Below are 18,916 nucleotides of genomic sequence, written 5' to 3'. Positions count from 1 at the left end.
CTAAGCAGATTTTTTCAGTATATTCTTTACAGTGCCATCTAATAAACTCCATAAAGAGGTTTTGAAAAGTGTAGTTCTCTGCATTTGAGGGTGGCCACATGTGAGTGTCACAGCACTTGTGAGAATAATTGCCCACCACTGACCAAGAAGATGGTCTTTCAAGGGCCTACGCAGGGAGGCAGACCCCAGGGCACAGATGAGAATCACATCAGAGTTAATCAACACATCATGCAAATGAGGCACCCATTTATAGCATTTATTTAAATTTTCATTTAAATTGCTGGCTAAGTGGAATCATTTAGAATCCCGTAGTCAACACTTGAGCAAATTGGTTTTAAAACTATATATTAAATTGCAGCACATTGCAATTTAATACATAGTTCCAAGATAATTGCTTATTGCTTTAGGAGTACAAAATATGTGTCCAAATAGTTGAGAGTGGTTGATAAGACACAAGAAGCAATATCTTCTTATTTCCCTTCTTTGGGAAAAAGATAGAATGTGGTCGTTATGATGTCTGAATTCAGGCTGCCTAGCTTTGAGTTCTGGCTCTGCCACTTTCAACTCTCTTTATCTCTCTGGCCTTAGTTTTCCTATCTGAAAAATTGAGTTAATAAAGATAATTATTATGAGAATTAAATGAGTAACCCATATAAGGTACCTAGCTCAGATGTCATCCATTGCAAATACCTGGTAAATGTAACTATTATTATTTTCTAAGTACAATTATGTTTTTGTTTCCTTTTGTCATACTGCCACTAGAAAAGCTGTAAGAAAAGATAAAATCACACAGGTGACTGACATATTTCTTTTTGGCTGTTGTAGCCCCTTTGTTAGGATGGTACTCTACCTACTGTCCACAAATGTCTTATTATCTTATATATTTTCAGCACCTAATTCCACAAAGGGACTTTGAGAACCTCAAGGAGATGATCCAGTTCCTGTCTGGGGAAGGGTGGTTCCATTGGGATGCTGTCTACACTAAAAATTCCCTAGGCATACAAGCAAACTCAAAATGGGCATTCTCCTTAGCCTTAAATCTCAGAAAACACAGGAGTCACTGATAAAACAACAAATCAAATCTAATGTTTCACAAATTTATGTAGGTGAGAAGCTAGACGAAGAGTCAGAGAGGGCTCAAAGGCAAGATGACAGAGGGGGGATGCCAGTAGGAACCGTGACACTGGGGGCAGTGGGTGATGAAGGAGAGGGCAGTTATGGGGCATCTGGCTACCAGGGACCGTGTTACCCCTCATGCAGTGGTTCCTGCTGAACCAGAGGAAAGCACATCACCCATCGCCATGTTCTCCAGCCTGGGGCTGACATTTACTGTATGCTACACTAATCCAGTTTTCTCATGGAGCCTGGCTGCCTTCAAGTCCTTGTGAGCTGAAGTTGTACCCATCAGAGAAGTTCATAAGGTGGGAATGGGGGATGGTAAGTAGGGGTGGTTTTGAGAGCTTCCTATCAATATGACATGCTAAGACTTACCATGTCAGAATATAGAGCTTATCATGTAATGTTAACTCAAGCAATATGAGTAGATGTCTTAGGAAATCCAACTCTCCTGGAACCATCAGAAGCTTACCCAATTTCTGGCCTAGTGCTCAGTGAAAGGAAAACGTTTTTGAAGTTAAAAGTAAGTAAATAGAGCTTATGGTGCACCAGGCACTTATTGGCCATTGGCAGGGCACTGACAGCTCTTTGGGGGGGAGGGGCGCTCTTTCAGAGACTTTCTTCTAAGAAACTTGTCCTCTCAGAGGTGAATGGTGTTTGTGGACCCAGCTCTTTCGTTAAAGGGCATGTATTGATATTTCCACAGAATCTGAATCATTTGGCATCCCAAGATGCTAAGACAATGGGATCTCATAAAATAAGACTGGGAGTGATGGAGACATGTCACCTCCCAGAAATGTTCTGTGTTTATCCATGCTTTGCAAGAGAAGATCTGGTGTATAGATGCACAAAATGACTTTTCCTTAACTTTTTCTATTACCTTTCATCCAAAGATCATTTTAGAACATTTTCTAGAGGATAGAAAAGCTGTCCTATCCATGAACAGGAAGACATGAAATTCCTGACTCCAAATTTAAAGTAACACTATTGTGATAGGTGAGAGTTCAAAATAAATATATCCCCCACCCCGTCCTGTCTGTTATCTAGTCATGTTCTCCCTGTCCCTGGCCTGAATTATTGCCATCTTATCTCCCCAAATTCAACTCTTAATTTCCTACCTGAACTTGACACCAGTAACCACTTCATCTTCCTAAGGCACTCTTCTTATCCCACCAGAAACTCTCAAATGGTTCCCTGTTGCCTACCAAGTAACACCTAAATTCCTCAGTCTCTATTCAAGTTCTTGCCAAGATCATTGCCCATGCTGCCTCTCAGCAGTCATTTCTCCCATTTAGAGACCCTGCCCCTTGGACAAACAGGAGTCTTGAGGTTTCCTGGAGACGCAAACACAGACTTTTCTGCCTAGTTGAGGCTGATTTTTGGTTATGCACTTCTTCTCAACTCTGTTTTTCTACCCCCAGCCTCCTAGATATTCTCTTTCAAGACTTTTAGCAACTTGAGAGCAGAGACTCTGTATTACTTATTTCTTTATCCCCAGCCACCAGGCTGGGTGCATGATACTTGGTAGGCCCTTGTTAATTTATTAATTAATACTATCCTCTTTCCCCAGATTTTGCTTCTCATGTCTATCTTGGACTGGCCTACTGGGCTTTCCAGGTCCTGACCCTCAGATCTCCCTGGGTTCTTAGTGTGTTTGGCACAAGTTTTCTGAAGAATTCCTTGGCCTCCCAACCAGATGCCTGGATTCACTTTTGCCCCATTGTTCCTCTTTCTATTCTTTGGAAGCAAGCATTATTTCCTAGTGCTGATTTGCTCTTAACAAATAAAAGCTTTTGTGTGGGAAGCTTGGCTCTTACTGGCAGACTTTCTGATAAACACCTAAGGCTATTAATTCCAACCTTAACCTGGACCAACAGTGTGATGTGGGTATTGGAAGAGTCCATACAGACCCACCCATATTAATGGTCCCCCTTGCTGTGTTCTATGCTCTGCTCCTGGCACTTGGCTCTGAAGCTTGCATGCATAGCCCCAGTCAACCCTTCCAACGACTCAGAGCAGTAGGTGTGGCTATTTTCTCCATTGGACACATAAGAAATCTGGATTACGTGGAAGTTAAGTAATGTGGGTAAGGTCACAGCAGCACACTTAGAAATGGGTCCAGGAACTGACTGGTTTCAAAGCTTAAGTATGGAATCAACTAGGAGTGGAAGCTTTATTAATGGAATCATGGCAACTAGAGAATGAGAAATACCAATTCACTGTATTTACAGCTGGTTAAGACCACACCTGGGCTATGAATCATTTTATAAGATATAAATAAACTGATCCAGACTAATGACCATGGACTGTCAGATCCATGGAAGAAACTGGAGCAGTTTTAACTGGCATATAAGAGATTTAGGTGAGAGTTGATGAAGATCTTTCTGTGTTTGGGTTAGAGTCCCGGGTCTTGTCTACCCATCTACTGTCAAAGTCTGAAGAAAAAAGACAAATGTACATTCAGAGTCACTGTTAAAGAGAACCTTTGTTACCATTCCAGTTGTCTGTCAATGGAGTTCCTACCTTAAGAAGTGATGAGGTTTTAAAATTATTATTATGTATTACTGCAGATATTTAAAGAGAAGGCAAGTCTTCTAATTCAGAAGTGTGTTCTGATACTTCAACTTCTTCTACAATCCTAAGCCTTAACCCTGAATATCTACAGTGTTGCGTTCAAAACATTTTCGTGGCATCCTTCTCATGGCACTTGACTCCCATCATCATCTATCACATTATTCAAACTCCGAGGCTCTAAGTTATGGAGGACAGGAACTGAGTCTAACTCATCTTTCTGTCATTATTAATTCCATAATGTTGTCTTGCAAACTGTAGATGCCCACAGAGCAGAATCTTGTTGCTCCTTCCTAGAACTTTAATATATTGTTTACTCCAGTTTCACTACTTACCAGCTCTGTGACCTGGGACAAGCCATTTAAACCCTTTGTGTCTCAGCTGCCTCAGCTATAAAATGAGTAACTGGTAATTTTGTGACAATTAAATTTTCTAAATCTATAAAATTTTTAGAACATGTCTTTTACTCCTATAAATTTTCAGCACTTAACTCCCCAAAGGACTTTGAGAACCTCAAGGAGATGACTCAATTCCTGTCTTTAGTCTCTAGCCTGCTCTGTGGCACATGCTATGTGAATAATACATAGTTGTTAAAATTAATACATAATTATTAAAGATGAGAGGGAAGCCAGACAACCGAAGATATTAGATTTTTTTTTTTTTTTTTTTTTTTGCTTTATGTCTTAGGGCCACACCCACGGCATATGGAGGTTCCCAGCCTAAGGGTAGAATCAGAGCTATAGCTGACGACCTATGCCACAGCTACAGCAATGCAGGATCTGAGCCACATCTGCGATCTACATCACAGGTCACAGTAATACTGGATCCTTAGCTCACTGAGCAAGGCTAGCGATTGAACCCACAACCTCATGGTTACTAGTTGGACTCATTTCCGCTGTGCCACAATGGGAACTCCAGATTTTGAAAGGGTCTTAAATGTTTACCAGATCAGTGGTCCCTAAAACAGTTTCATGTTAGTCTGTTTCAGTACTGTTGGTCTAAGTCAGTGCGTCCAGCACAGCAGTTTCCTTGAATTGTCTCCTATTTTATAGATGAGGAAACTGAGCCACAGGGATGATGTATTTATCAGGATCAGAGAACCTAGGAGACTCGAACTCACCAGGTCTCCTAATATCTCAGCCACTGGGTTGGGGAGGGGATTTGGGGATTGTATGAAAGAGCTAGATAAGATGACTTCCAAGATAATGATAGAGTCAGCTGGTCAGTCCTCAGATAGTTCTTGAATGCCTACTGATGCCATTGGCTGAGCTGTTTTCTGGCATATCAGAAAAATGAGACATGGATCCTTTCTTGAGTTTACAATCTGGTACAATAAGTAAAACTTCTATGCAGATAACTGCAGCGCAAGGTGGAAAGTGATGAGGCGGGAAGCTGGACAGCTGCTCACCCAGTGTGGTTCGGACTACTTGACTGCCATCTTGTGTCCTGAACTTTGTGCCAGGAAGTTCCACTCTCTTTACAAGGACAGTCCTTTCCCACTGTGGCCCCCTCTTCCTGCATTTCCACGGGGATAACTGACCAGCCACTGGGTGTAGAGTTCATTATCCTGGGTACTTGATTACTCGGAGGTCTCCCTCTCTGCTGTCATAGCTTACTGCCACATATACATTACTCCTGTAAGTTTATGTATTTAATAAATAGTCTTGATTGCCTACTACTATTAGCTAACATTTATTGAATTAGCTAATATTTATAACATTTATTGAGTGCCCACAATATACTGAACATTGTTTTAGCTCTTCATCTGTATTAATTAATTTAATCCTACGTCAATGAAAGAGGCCATGAATTAATCTCTTCAGTGTTTGAAGCTGAATTTATTGTTTGTTCATCCAGGCAGAGCTGTGCATCTCTTTCAACAAAACAGAAGTTGAGCTTATATAGAGGTTTGGAAAGTATGGAATTAAGGAATTGGTGGAAATTCAGAAGTCAGAGTGTTTTGGGATAGACTGGCTTTCACATTTGGAAGTATAGTTCCTGGAGTAAGATTTAACTGATGGACTAACTTTTGGAAGTCTGATGAGTACAAGAAAGGAAAGGAAAGAAAAGAGATGGAGAGTGGTCCTAGTGAAAAGAACAACATGGGGAGGAAAGTGAGAATCTCTTACATATGGTGATACAAACTACAGCGATGACAAACTCACTTTTGTCTCATTGACCCTGTTCCCCAGATGTGTCTTTTAGCCCCAACTGTCCCCGCCCTAGCCCATGAATTGTGTTGTATATCTGCTTTATCTCTACCAAAGGTATCTCTCGCTTGGTTAGGTATGGCAACCTGCAATGGCATCTCAGAGAAGAGGACATGATCACAGGCTGGTTGAAGGAACAAGGGAGGGCTTCTTTATTCCATAGCCACAAATGTTTATCAAACCCCTGCCAACTGCCAGTTATTTTCTGAGTGGTGTGAAACAGCCACAAGCTCTTGTTCTCATAGAGCTAAACCTCTGTTGCAGAGGCAGTACTTAAACCATTAAATTAATAAATATGTATCACATGTCACAGGGTTGGGTGAGGTAAAGCAGAGAAAGATGGTGGGGGAGGAAGTGAGTGCAATGTTAAATGGGGTCATCAGGGACATCTTGCTGAGAAGCTGGTGTTTAAGGAAAGAGTCTGAGATGGTTAAGGAGGCCAAAGTGGGTGGACTGTGGTGAGCTTGGAGGGCAGTAGTAAGAGATGAGGTTTGAGGTCCAAAAGAGAATGGGGAAATGAACTCATTTAGAGTCTTAAGAGGTCATTATTAGGACTCTGACTTTTAATTTGATAAGGGGACATGGAATGGTCTGAGTGAAGGAATTATCATGTGATCTGACTTATCTTTTCAAAGAAACATAGGAGCTTCTATGTTGAGAAAACCTCCACTGTATGTAGGGCAAGGGTGGCAGCTGGGGGTTATTAGGAGGGCTAACCCGGGTGTTTGATGGTGGTAAGGGAGAGGGTAATGAAGAGCAGACAGACTCTATGTATATTCTTCATGGAACATTCCTCTCATTGAAAGGCTTCATTATTTATTGCTGTCAACCCACGCAATTAGATGGAAGGTCTTGAGTGTGCATCCCAGAAGACCACAGCTGGACTGACCATCTCCAGTCAGGTATCCAGAGGTTCTTTTCCCATCTGGGCAAATGTAGTGGAGAAAGAGGCACAGAATCACATCTGGTAATAGAAATAAGACATATCTGACAAGAAAAAACACATAATCTATGCCCAATTCTTCATAGTTTTTCTTTTTGAGTAGTATTTTATCCTATATAATTGTATGAATTATAAGGATTTCTATAATTGATAGCTGTGGAGAAAGAGACAATTTTAATTTCAATTTCACTGCTATTCTGGTTGCAAGTGGGTGTTTGACATTTTTTAGTGTGTATGTGTATGCGCACATCCACGTGTGTGTGTGTGTGTGTGTGTGTGTGTGTGTGTGTGTGTAAGAGAAAGAGATTCCAAGAGAGCTGTGTAGTGGCTGCTATTCCCTGGGCAATAAAAACCTGAAATCCTACTAATGAGGTTAGCAAAAAATCAAACTTTCCTGTGTGCTCAATGATAGCAGTGCCTGCTGACATAACCAGGGTTCCCTGAATAATTGACCCCTTTTCCAATTTATTTTTAGGACCTAAAATTTGGGGGAGGAAAGTGCCTGTGGTGTAGAGCATTTCCATCCAAAAGCTCAATTCCAGGGCTTCAGCATTTGGCCCTAAACCATGTTAAATGCATCCTTTCAAGTGAAAGATAAGTGGAAACGAAGGATGGAACTGAAGTTCATCGCGGGAACTCTGAATGGTTTACTCTTCAGTGTGAGGATAAAAGATTGATCTTTGCCACAGATTCTGTCTCTCTCAAATTGGAGAATCTTCCTGTGACATTTTTATCTGCCTTTGTGGATACCATTTGAGTTTGCCAGTCATAAAATTAAAGGGTTTATAAAAGCTCAGAATTTCACCAAAACATTTAACTTTGAGAAGTCGGACTCTAGGGCATAATAAATGTTAAAACTGTTAGAACCCTCAGTAAGTATAAAAAATATTTAAACTACATACAGACCATCAGCATGTTTAAGGTCGATTTATAAAGTATAAGTGAGGTACTGTGGTGGCTGCAGTGCTGCAAAATACTTTTAAAATTTGTTTCTGTAAATTTCCACGACTCAAGAAACATGTGCATTATAGGGAGGAAAGAGATGGTGATTAGAAAAAGAACACAATCAAATCAGAACTCAAGCTGGATATTGGTTGAATTCTGGATTAAGTTGCCCAGAATTATTTTTGTGGAGGACTATTTCAGGTCAGCTGTAACCATTATTCTCAGATATAGATTTCCATGTTGACTTTTAACCTTTACTCACTGGCCGGCTGTTGTCCAGTCCTGAAAATGTTCTGATCCATCCTTCTGCCTAAACTGCAAGTTGGCAAAGTTTAAAAGTGTTAAATACAGGTTTACAGGAACTGTCACACTGCTCACATTCTTTCATCCTCCTTCCAGCAGGAAATGTTTGAGTGGGTTTAAGGAAGGGCTTTCAGAGACATGGCAGAGGGGCGTTTTATCACAGGCTTAAAATGTAAAAGTAAGAGAAGTGACATGTTGCTATTGCTTCTTTAGGAATGACTTACGAAAGGGAGTATATGGTCATTCTTACATTACATCAGAGTGTGTGCACATGAAATAGACCTTGGCTTGGGCTTACAAAGATCTTTTTGTACATGTGTTTGAAAGGTGTTTGCATGTGGAAGTAAAATGGGTTGAATTTCCATTGCTTGAGCTCCTCCATACTCCCTGATGCTAAACAACACACTGCAGAAATGGACCATGGAACTTTCTTTAACTCTACCATGCCATTGGGCATTGTAAGAAGCTGTCAGCATCCATGTCTTAAATGTGTTAAAAGAAGATATGCCCTTTGAAGGTGGGATGGTGAGCCATTCCTCCTGCATTTTGCTCTGTGCTTTCATTGGATTATCTCTCACGCACAGTTTGATTGTGCTTCCAGGAGATATCAACCCTCAAGAGATGGTCCCAAGCCGGAGAATGCTGTTCTTGTGGATGGAGTCGTACTGAATGGCCCCACCATAGATGTAAAAGCAGGAGAAAAATTTGTTGAAGAGGCCTGTAGATTAATAATGGAAGAGGTGGTTTTGAAGGCTACAGACATTAATGAGAAGGTAAAGAGAAAACAAATCCCAAGAATGGGAAAGATGGGTTTTATCCAAATCTGGATGGGTAGATGTAAGGAAAACGGGAATCATGCTTTCATTACCTGTACACCTGTGTTTCAAGTGAATGCCCAGACACTAAAGTTCCTACCCACTCCTGACCTCACCTCTGCCCCTTGATCCCCACCACATACCTGCTTTTCTTGGAGGGATGACTTTTACTTTGTCAGCCAGAATTTGTTGGGAGATTGGCTGAGATTCAGAGTTTAAGCAGGTCAGGTTGTGAAACAGAGGATGAAGCTTTCTGCCCCAGATAACAATATAGATCAGATACCAGATGATCTGATATCTGCACTCTCCAGAACACACTCTGCTTTCCATTTTCTTGTGTGTATTCTTTATGTTACTAGTGAAAACCAAGCAGAAGGTGGAAAAAGTATGAAAAGTTTTAAATTTAAATGAAGGTTTTTACAAGGAACTTGTCCAAGCTTAGACTGGAAATTTGGGGTTGTTAAGTCTGACTTCTGACTGGCACCGATTACTGGTTCTAGGTTTCAAATTCAGACTCAACTTCAGATGCAAATTCATATTGAAATTACTGTTAATAGCATCTATTCTTAAGAGTACTTACTGTGTGCCAAGTGAAGTTCTAAGAATTATTCCATGATTCATATTTGTGTATTTATCCATGTGTTCATAATTTAATACTTAAAGACCCCTAAGGTGCAGGTACTATTTATTAACTTCATTTTAAAGATGAGGGAGAAAATGTGACAAAAGAGGTCAAGTACCTTGCCCAAGAGCACATGCTAGCAAGTACCAGATCTGGCACTAACATCCAGGCAAGCTGGCTTCAGAGTCTGTGCTTTTAATTACTCCTCTTAAAATAGCTCTTAAAAATCAGGAAATTATCCTCACACTGATCACCTTTGCTGCTGAAATTGGAGTATCAGCAAATGGATGTGTAGTAGAGACTTTAATTCCACACGCATGTGGAAGCCCTGGGCCAGGGATTGAACCCAAGCCACAGCAGTGCCTCTAACCCCTGCAGTGACAACACTGGATCCTTAACCTGCTACACCACAAGGGAACTCCGATTCCAATTTTATTAGTCAGAAATAAATGTCATCTAAAAAAAGACTTTGAATGTGAAATGGTATTTATTCTGAATTTTTGGTAACATGCATTTGGGAAAACTAATAAGATAGATTGAAATGACCCATGATCTTGGAATAAATTCAAGGCAAAAATCACTGAAGGTATTTCCTGATTATGTAATTGCAATTGCATGTTTTCCTATCTTATCTGTACTTGGGAAATATTTTGGACCTGCTTTACTTTGGAGTACACTAGAATCTTGAAATTTTTTTTAAATTGGCCTTTATTCAGTCATTAAATACTAACTGAGTGTTAATGAAGGGTAAGACATTATACTCGGCCCTGGGGGATATAAAGAAAAATAAGATAAAGGCTCAGCTTTGAATAGAAGTTGTAATCTGATCGGAAGAACGAGTTTTCATTGGGAAAGAGAGTAAGGGGTCCCAATAAGAAGGTGATAAATCCTGTATGATTAGGGCAGACTTTGGGGGGGTTTCATGCAGGATTGGGCACCTTGAACTTTGATGTAGTCTGAAGGTTAAGTCAGGTTTTGATGGGCAGAGAGAAGTTGTCCCAGGCTTATTTAAGAAAGCGGAAGGTAAATGTTGGAAAGATGGTAGTAATAGCACAAAGATTTAGTACACTAAGGGAACCCTTTGCCCAGGGGAAAGGCTCACATAGGGAACTAGTGGGAGGTAGGATGAGAAGGGCAGTGTTAAGAACCTGCCTTGTCAGTGAAGCAATTCCAAGTCCATTGCAATATAGTAGACATGCATCCTTGTGAAGTTGGATTGAAAGTGAGGTTGGAGTTGGCAGAGGGATGTCAGGTTTCATGCCATTGACTTAACTACTTCCTTAAAGATTCAGCAAGGCCCCGATAAAAGGTAACTTGAGGATGGGATAGGTCCCCACCTTTAGTGAAATGACTACTTCTAATACCCTCTCTGGTAGACACTCTTTCTCAGCTGCTTTTTAAAAAATTGAGCTGTAATTATTATTATTACTGTTTGCAGTCAGAAAATTTACTCTGGTGTGCAGTTTTGTGAGTTTTGACAAGTCATGTAACATCAACACAATCAAGATACAGTATGGTTCTGTCACCCCAAAATTTCCTTTTGCCCCTCCATCATCAACCTTTCCCCTCCCCTCTAGCCCCTGGTGACCATGGATCTGTTTTATGTCCTTGCAGTTTTTGCCTTTTCCGAAGGTAAGGTAGATGGAATCATATCCCAAGTCGCCTTTTGAGTCTGGCTGTTTTCTCTCAGCAAAATGCACCAGAGATTTATCCATGTTCCATGAGTCTTTAGCCTTCCTTTGGATGATCTTAGCCCATTTGATTGATTTCTGCCACAGAATAGCTCAGAGTTTGATTTCGTGCCTCTTTTAGGATTTGGTATTTCCCCCTGCCTTTCGCAATATCCCTCCTCGCTCCTGGTCTTTACTCCCTGATGACTCCCTGTCTCTCTCCTCCCCTCCACAGGGAAACTTTTTAAAGACTGTCAACACTGCCCTCCTCCCTCTACTTCCTCACCTCCTACATCCTCACTTCATGCAATCTGGCCTCCACCCCCACCTCCCTAAGTCAGATTCTTGCCAAGAACACCTCCTTGTTGATAAATCCCAGAAGCACTTCTCAGGCTTTGTCTAATTTGGCTTCTTAGAAGGATTTGACAGTGGTGACCATCTTTTCCTTAAAACAGTCTTTTTCCTTTGTCTTATACCAGCAGGATTTGACAGTGATAACCATCTCCTCCTTAAAGCAGCCTTCTTCCTTGTTTTTGTAGCACTAAACTCTCCCAGGATTTGCTCTGCCTCTCTGGCTTGTCCCCACCTCACAAGCCAGCTCCTCTCCCTTTGCACATTTCTTATGTGTTGGAGCTGCCCAGATGAGACCCCACACCTTCCCTTCTTCCTCTTGGTTTCCTCTGAGCTGTGTCACCTGTCTCACCTGGAACTCTGTTCTTGATCTTTCACAAGAGCTTCAGACCAACTGACAGCCCTCTTTTGTATGTCCTTAGACTAAATATGCCCCAAACTCATCATCCCCACTCCACCCCACCAACCATCAACCCATGTTCAAGCTGGAACCTCAGGGTGACTTTTGGCTCGTTCCTCTCCCTTATCCTGAATGTGTTACTGCTTTCTAAGTTCTATTGGTTGTAGATTTTAAATGTCTCCAGATATTTTTCATTCCTAAAACATCCAGCCTTGTCCAAAGTACTTGGACAAGGTACTTCTCTTGCCTCCTTTATTATAGAAACCTCTTAATTCTAGTTTTACTTGGAATCTCCATATAACAACCAAAGCTTCTATCTAAAACACAAGTATTGATCATATTGTCCCACTGGATCATATTGTTCCATTGTGTCAGTGGTTTTTTTAGAGTCACGTTCAAACTCTATAACATGCCACATGAAGCCTTCACAATCTGAAACTCGTTTATCTCTTCATTCATTCATTCAACACGTCTTTGTTGAAAATCTCTTTAAGGCAGGCACTCTGTTAATTACTTGAGTGCAGAGGGAAAACTGAAAGACATCTCTCCTCTCATGGAGATGGTGTAGGACATCATAAATGAATTACCCACCATACTAGAAAGTGGCAGGTGCTATGGAAAAAGGAGGAGAAGAAACAGGGGAAATTACTAAAGGTGGTGTAAAGCACAGCTTGTGACTCAGGATTGCTGCCATTGAGAAAGTAACATTTGAGAGGGGTTTTAGATAAAGTGAGGGAGTTAGCTATGAGGACATTTGTGGAGGGAAGCATTCCAGGCTGAGGGCAAGGATGCTAAGGTAAGAATATGCCTGGTACCTCTAAGGAACAGAAAGGAGGCCAGTATGGTAGGGCAGAGTCAACTGGGAGGAAAGCAGTGCTAGATGAGACTAGAGAAAAAACATCACCAGGGTAGTAGGTCATGCAGGATCATTTGTGGTCATTGGAAGGACTTGGAAGGAAATGAGGAGGAATCAGAGGAACTTGAGCCTAGGAATGACCATGACTTGGCCTGAAAAGGAGTGTTCTGGATTCTGGCTGCTGGGTTGAGGGTAGATTGTATGGGTCAGGGGGCAAGCAGAGCAACCGGCTCCAGTTTCACTTCTGCCCCTCCTCACTCTCTCAAGCCACAGCCAACCAACTTCATTCTTCAGGAGGGCCATGGTTGCCCTCATTTCTCAGCCTTGGTTGTCCTGTTCCTCCCACCTGGAAGGCCTTTTGCATGACCATACTTCCCTAATCTTCGCTTCGTTCACTCCACTCTTATTTTATGTAACAATTTAGATGTCATTCCCTCCAGGAAATCTTCCCAAGTGTAAGACAGGTCCCTCCTTTGTTCCTTCAACATCTGCATTATTGTCAGAGCTCTGCCCACAGGGAACTCTGGTTGCACAGTTAAATCTCTCTCTCCCTTTCCTGGAAACTCATAGGGTAGGGTCCATGCTTCTGACATCCTCTCTAGCCCTGGCTTTAGCTGGTGCCCAGTTAACTGTGCCATTGTTGAATCTCCAGGTCTGTGAGTGGCAGCCTCCAGAACAGCTGAAACAACTCCTTGATTTGGAGCTCAGGGACACAGGAGAGCCACACAACCGGCTATTGGAACTCTGCCAGGATGTCATACGCTACAGTGTCAAAACCAGTAAGAACTTTAACTTACCCCCTGGATCTGTACTTCTAACATGTTCTTACATTTTCTTAGGCATGTATTTATCTCATAGTAAAACCGAGTATGACCATGTTTATGAGATGAGAATCATCAATCAAAAATAGTGCTTCTGGAGTTCTCTGGTAGCTCAATGTGTTAAGGATCTGGCATTGTCACTGATGGGGTGTGGGTTCCATCCCTGGCCTGGGACCTTCTGCATGCTGTGGGTGGATCCAGAAAACAAACAAACAAAAACAAAAATAGTAGTTCTGATGTTTTGACTGTAATCCATTTAATCACTAATACAGATTTGTTGTCAAGGCTAAAGACAGGTTGGTAGGAAAACTGATGGTATTAGTGGTCCTATATAAATATTATCTGCTCATTAGAAATTTCCATCCTCCATTTATAATCAAGACCATATACTATGACTGCTACTTATTGTTTCTTATGCAGGTCCAAACTGACAAATGATATTTTTTTCTTGTTCTTATGATTTTCTATTTTTTTCCATTATAGCTGGTTTATAGTGTTCTGTCAGTTTTCTACTGTATAGCATGTTGACCCAGTTACACGTACATGTATACATTATTTTTTCTCACATTATCATGCTTCATCATAAGTGACCAGACATAGTTCCAGTGCTACACAGCAGGATCTCATTGCTAATCCATTCCAAAGGCAATAGTCTGCATCTATTAACCCCAAGCACTCCAGCCATCCCACTCCCTCCCTCCTCCTCCCCCTTGGCAACCACAAGTCTATTCTCTAAGTCCATGATTTTCTTTTCTGTGGAAAGGTTCATTTGTGCCATATATTAGAGTCCATATATAAGTGATATCATATGGCATTTGTCTTTCTCTTTCTGACTTACTTCACTCAGTATGAGAGTTTCTATAGAATTTGTTAAGGGATTTTATATCTCTTTTTTTTTTTTCTCTTTTGTCCACATCTGTGGCATGTGGAGGTTCCTGGGCTAGGGATTGATCCCACGCCACAGCAGTGACCCAAGCTGCTGCAGTGACAACACCCGATTTTTAAGCTACTGAGCCACAAGAGAACTCCAGGATTTTAAATCTTGATCATCCAGAATATGCTCCCCAACAATGTTCAAGAGGTTGTCTTTACTATATATAGGAATCAGTTTACTTGGAAGGTACTGATTAACTCTTGGAAGTTTACACATACCCAATTCTTTTATCAAATCTAGCACGATAAAAAAAAATCTATTAGGAGGGTATAAGAAAGTGAATGTATGATTAGTTTTTGCTACGATAGTTTCACAAAAATTCTTAACCACTGTGATTTTTTGTAAATGCGGTAACATGATATTAATCTTGTGCACAAATACTATTCCAACTGACTGCTGATAACCTCTACACCCAGTGAACAAGTTTCAAAAGTAGGAGAATAACTTTCCAAAATATGCATTTCTCAGTGTGCTGTAAAGGTAATCTAGTGCTTAAGACCATACAGTTATTATAATTTGTGAATTCTGACACTGAGCTAAATTTAGTGGAAAGAACATAATAAAATCCTGGCTAAAAATAATTGGTTTATATTCCCTTGGGAAAGTCTGGTGTATGTATCAAAAACCCAGTTAGCATTTCAAAAGCAGAGATACACATCTCATTATTATAGTGCATGTCAGAAGTGTAGAATGACATTTAATGCAGTAGATTTTTCAGTTTACTGGATATTTTCCATAATGTTACCATGGAAATCAATCATAAATTAACATGGAACTAAAAAAAAATCTTATTAAAATCCTTATAGCAATGTCTGGGTTCTTTTGCCAGATTAGAGGGAGTTTGCCATGTTTTATATGAAAAGACATTTTCTTTTGAGACTTGTTTTTCACTGAACTAGTTTAAAGAGGAAAAAAAAACAAAACCTGAAACCAATGGTGTGAGTTGTAATGAGAGGTCACTAACTAAAATGGTTCCCAAATACCCAAATTTAGAAATAGGACTCCTGCCTCTTTGTTCTTTGTCATGCTGGGCTTCCTGTGATTGAGAATGTCAGGCAGCCATAAGCCTGGTGTTTGGTGTGAATATTCACACTGTGTAAAGCCAAGAACCTTTATGAGACCTTTCACAGGAGAGAAAAAATAGAAAGTTGGAACTGAAGTTTTTAAGTCTTAAAGGCAACTGCCTTTGAAGTACATTGAATCAGAAAGTTTATATAAGTGGCACGATGAGTCACATCTTACTCTATCTTCATGATGCCAGTTGCACTATGAAAAATAGTCCAATCTGAAAAATTAAAAGGCCACACTCACTGCCAGGAGCCTGAAGTGAACCCTGTTGGTGAGTAAAATGTGTTTAAATTTAAGGAACTTACCATCAGTACTTTTAGAAGGTAAAGGTAGCAGCAGGCTACAGACTGTTCAACTAATCCATTTTTCATGGTTCTGGCTTGGGTCTGGGTTGTATTAAAAAAAGGAACAGGGAAACTAAAGCTCTCAAAAGAATGCTCAAGTTTTGCTTAAAAACATATTGTTCAGTAGACAGAGCTATGAGATAGGTCTTCAACATTTGTTTCCCCTGCACATGATTAGATGCTTTGTAAAAACTGAAGTACAGTTTCCATTTAGTGAAGTGGGCATATCTTAGGAGCTCAGCTCAGTGAGATTGTGCGTGTCTGCTTATCAGTGGCCATCGCCTGGATCAGGATGTAGACCATTTCCGGCACTCCAGGGGCTCCCTTCAGCCCCTCCCTAATCAACATCTCCTTGTCAAAGGCACCAGGAATGCTAACATCTGTCTCCATGGGAAGCAAATGTTTAATCAGCTTTTCCAGATATTGGATGTCATATGAGTGGAATTGTGCATTGTAAGCTCTTTGTATCCAGTTGCTTTCATTGTCTATAGGATTCACTCATGTTATTGCTCTATCAATAGTTTGATTTCTTTTTTTAATTGCTGTGTAGGTTAATATTCTATTTCAATTTACAGACCATCCAAGATTTTTCAACCAGTTATATGCTGGACTTGATTATTACTCCTTGGTGGCCAGATTTATGACAGAAGCATTAAACCCAAGTGTGTAAGTACATTTTACTGGAATTCTACACTGAGTATGGATTAGAGATTTTTTTAAGTAGATGAAGTTTTATTTCATGAACTTCCTTTTAATGGTTTCATTTGTGCAGTGTCATCATAAATAATAGAAGAGTCTTATGACACTTAGCAATATTCAAAGAACAGTTTGATTTTATAATGGTACTGTGAGATGAGTAAGGCAGGCAGTATCTCCACTTAACAGTTGAGAAAATTGATTAAGCCAGTTTTCATTCACTCCTGCATGAAAAGCTATGTCTGTGCTAAGGTGCTAGAAAGATAGTTTGAGAACAAACCTTGGCTTTTCCTTCATGAAGCACATAATCTAGTGAGATAGAGATGTTTCATGCAAATTAATCAAAGTGACCCATACAAAGTAATGTAAGATTTTCAAATGAAGGAGAGGTATGTGATGCTATAAATATAAGTGGGACATTTTTCCTACTTGGGCACTCAGGGACATCTTCTCGGAGGAAGTGGTGGCTAAGAGTTGAAGAATGATTGAAAATTAATTAGAACAAAAGAGGGAGGATGAGTTCCATACAGAGGGAACATGTGCAAAGGCTCTGTGGCAGGAGACAGCATGACTGACCTATGCTATCAACTTAACAGTCAATGTGGGTGTAGGGTCATGGAGGATATGATTGGGGCCACACATGCAGGACCCAATGGGTCACATTTATGAGTTAAGCACAGTGAAAGGCCATAGAGTGTTTCCAAATCACTAGGTGACATTTGCTTATTGAAAAGGTCCTTGGAAATATGGAGAGTGGGTTGTAGGGGACCAATTAGGATGGCATGACCCTGTTCAGGTGAGAGAGGATAGTGGCTTGAATTTAGACAGAAGTGGTAGGAATAGAGAGAAAAAAAATGCATTTGGAAAATAAAACAGAAAGGACTGGATAATATATTAGAATCTTTAAAATGGGAGCAAGAGTGAGGTTTATGAGATGATGCCTGGATTTCTGGTTTTAATACCTGGGCTGATGGTCATGTCACTCACTGACACAAGAAGCAGTGGAAGAGGGACCAATTTTTCAAGAATATGTTGATAAAAAGCAAGAACAAGAATTTGGTTTTTAGTTGTGAACATTTGAGTTCTCGGTAACTTCAAAATATCCCAAAGTATGTACTCTTGGAGAGCTGAGATACATATGGGCCTGGAAATCTGATATTTATAGGAAAGTTATAAATTTAAGGGCTACTGGTGAGTGATAGTAATTGCAAGAGTGTACATGGATGAGATTCCTTAAATAGGGGATTCTCAACTCTCTTTCCTCTTTAGAATCAACTGGGAATACCTGTTGTGGCTCAGCAGGTTAAGAACCCAGTGTAGTCTCCATGAGGATGTGGGTTCAGTCCCTGGCCTCACTCAGTGGGTTAAGGATCTGGCATTGCTGCAAGCTGTGACATAGGCTGCAGATGTGGCTTGGATCCCGGGTTGCTGTGGCTGTGGTATAGGCCAGCAGTTGTAGCTCTCATTCAGTTCCTATCCCAGAAACTCCCATATGCTGCAGGTGTGGCCATAAAAAGGAAAAAAAAAAAAAAGAATCAACCTAGGGACTTAAAAAAATATTAAGTCCTGGGTCCCCACTCAGAACAATTAAATCTGAATTTCTGTGGATGTGTCCCGGGCCCTGGTATATTTTCATAGCCCAACAAGTGTTTTTAATGAGCAGCATGGTGATGGTTAGAATAAAAACAAACTGGGATTTGAAGAAGCACTGCCTTTAGGACAGAGTGTAGAGTGAAGGGAGAAGAGGGCTTAGGACTGGGCCTTGAGGACATCTGACATTTCAGGATTAGGGAGAGGGAAATCAGCCTGCAATGGAGAGAGAAGGAGAAAAATCCATCAGGAAGGCATGGGAGCCATGGGGGAGAGACTCATTTTGTTGAGTATTTAACTAAGACAAAGACTTAAAAAGATCTGGTTTAATGGCATGGATTTCACTGGTGACTTCAGTTAGGGAATTTTGGATGGAATAATTGGAGACAGTGAGTGGAAGAGCTAAGTGGTAGAAAAGACAGTAGAAGTCCACAATTCTGTGAACCTTTCCTTGTAAGTCCTGGGATTTCTAACTCCTCATCTGAGTTCCTTTACTGAAATATTTGGAGGTTTTTGAAGTATTAAATTTCTGCTAAGCTGGACAGTACACTAATAATGTCACCAAGCCATGAGAGCTTTCTATAATACTGCTCTCTCCTCCACCTCCAGGCCTCTTTCCAGGTTTACAGTTGAGCAACTTTTCAAACACAAATTTAATAGT

At 40.6% G+C, this 18,916-nt stretch overlaps 1 protein-coding gene across 2 annotated transcripts in view; it reads left to right on the top strand.

Annotated features, from left to right (window-relative positions):
* The window catches only part of GADL1 (glutamate decarboxylase like 1), a 157,153-nt gene that overhangs the window by 15,378 nt on the left and 122,859 nt on the right, over window positions 1-18,916 (top strand). For both annotated transcript variants that reach the window (XM_021071494.1, XM_005669326.3), the window contains exons 2-4: window positions 8,690-8,861; window positions 13,455-13,581; window positions 16,545-16,635. In XM_021071494.1, coding sequence (XP_020927153.1) covers window positions 8,820-8,861; window positions 13,455-13,581; window positions 16,545-16,635 — 260 coding nt within the window. In that variant the 5' untranslated portion in view covers window positions 8,690-8,819. The remainder of the gene's footprint in view (window positions 1-8,689; window positions 8,862-13,454; window positions 13,582-16,544; window positions 16,636-18,916) is intronic.

This window comes from Sus scrofa, chromosome 13 (genome assembly GCF_000003025.6).
Source record: "Sus scrofa isolate TJ Tabasco breed Duroc chromosome 13, Sscrofa11.1, whole genome shotgun sequence".
NCBI lineage: Eukaryota > Metazoa > Chordata > Mammalia > Artiodactyla > Suidae > Sus > Sus scrofa.
The sequence above is the reverse complement of the archived record's forward strand: the minus strand, read 5'-3'. Positions and strand labels throughout refer to the sequence as shown.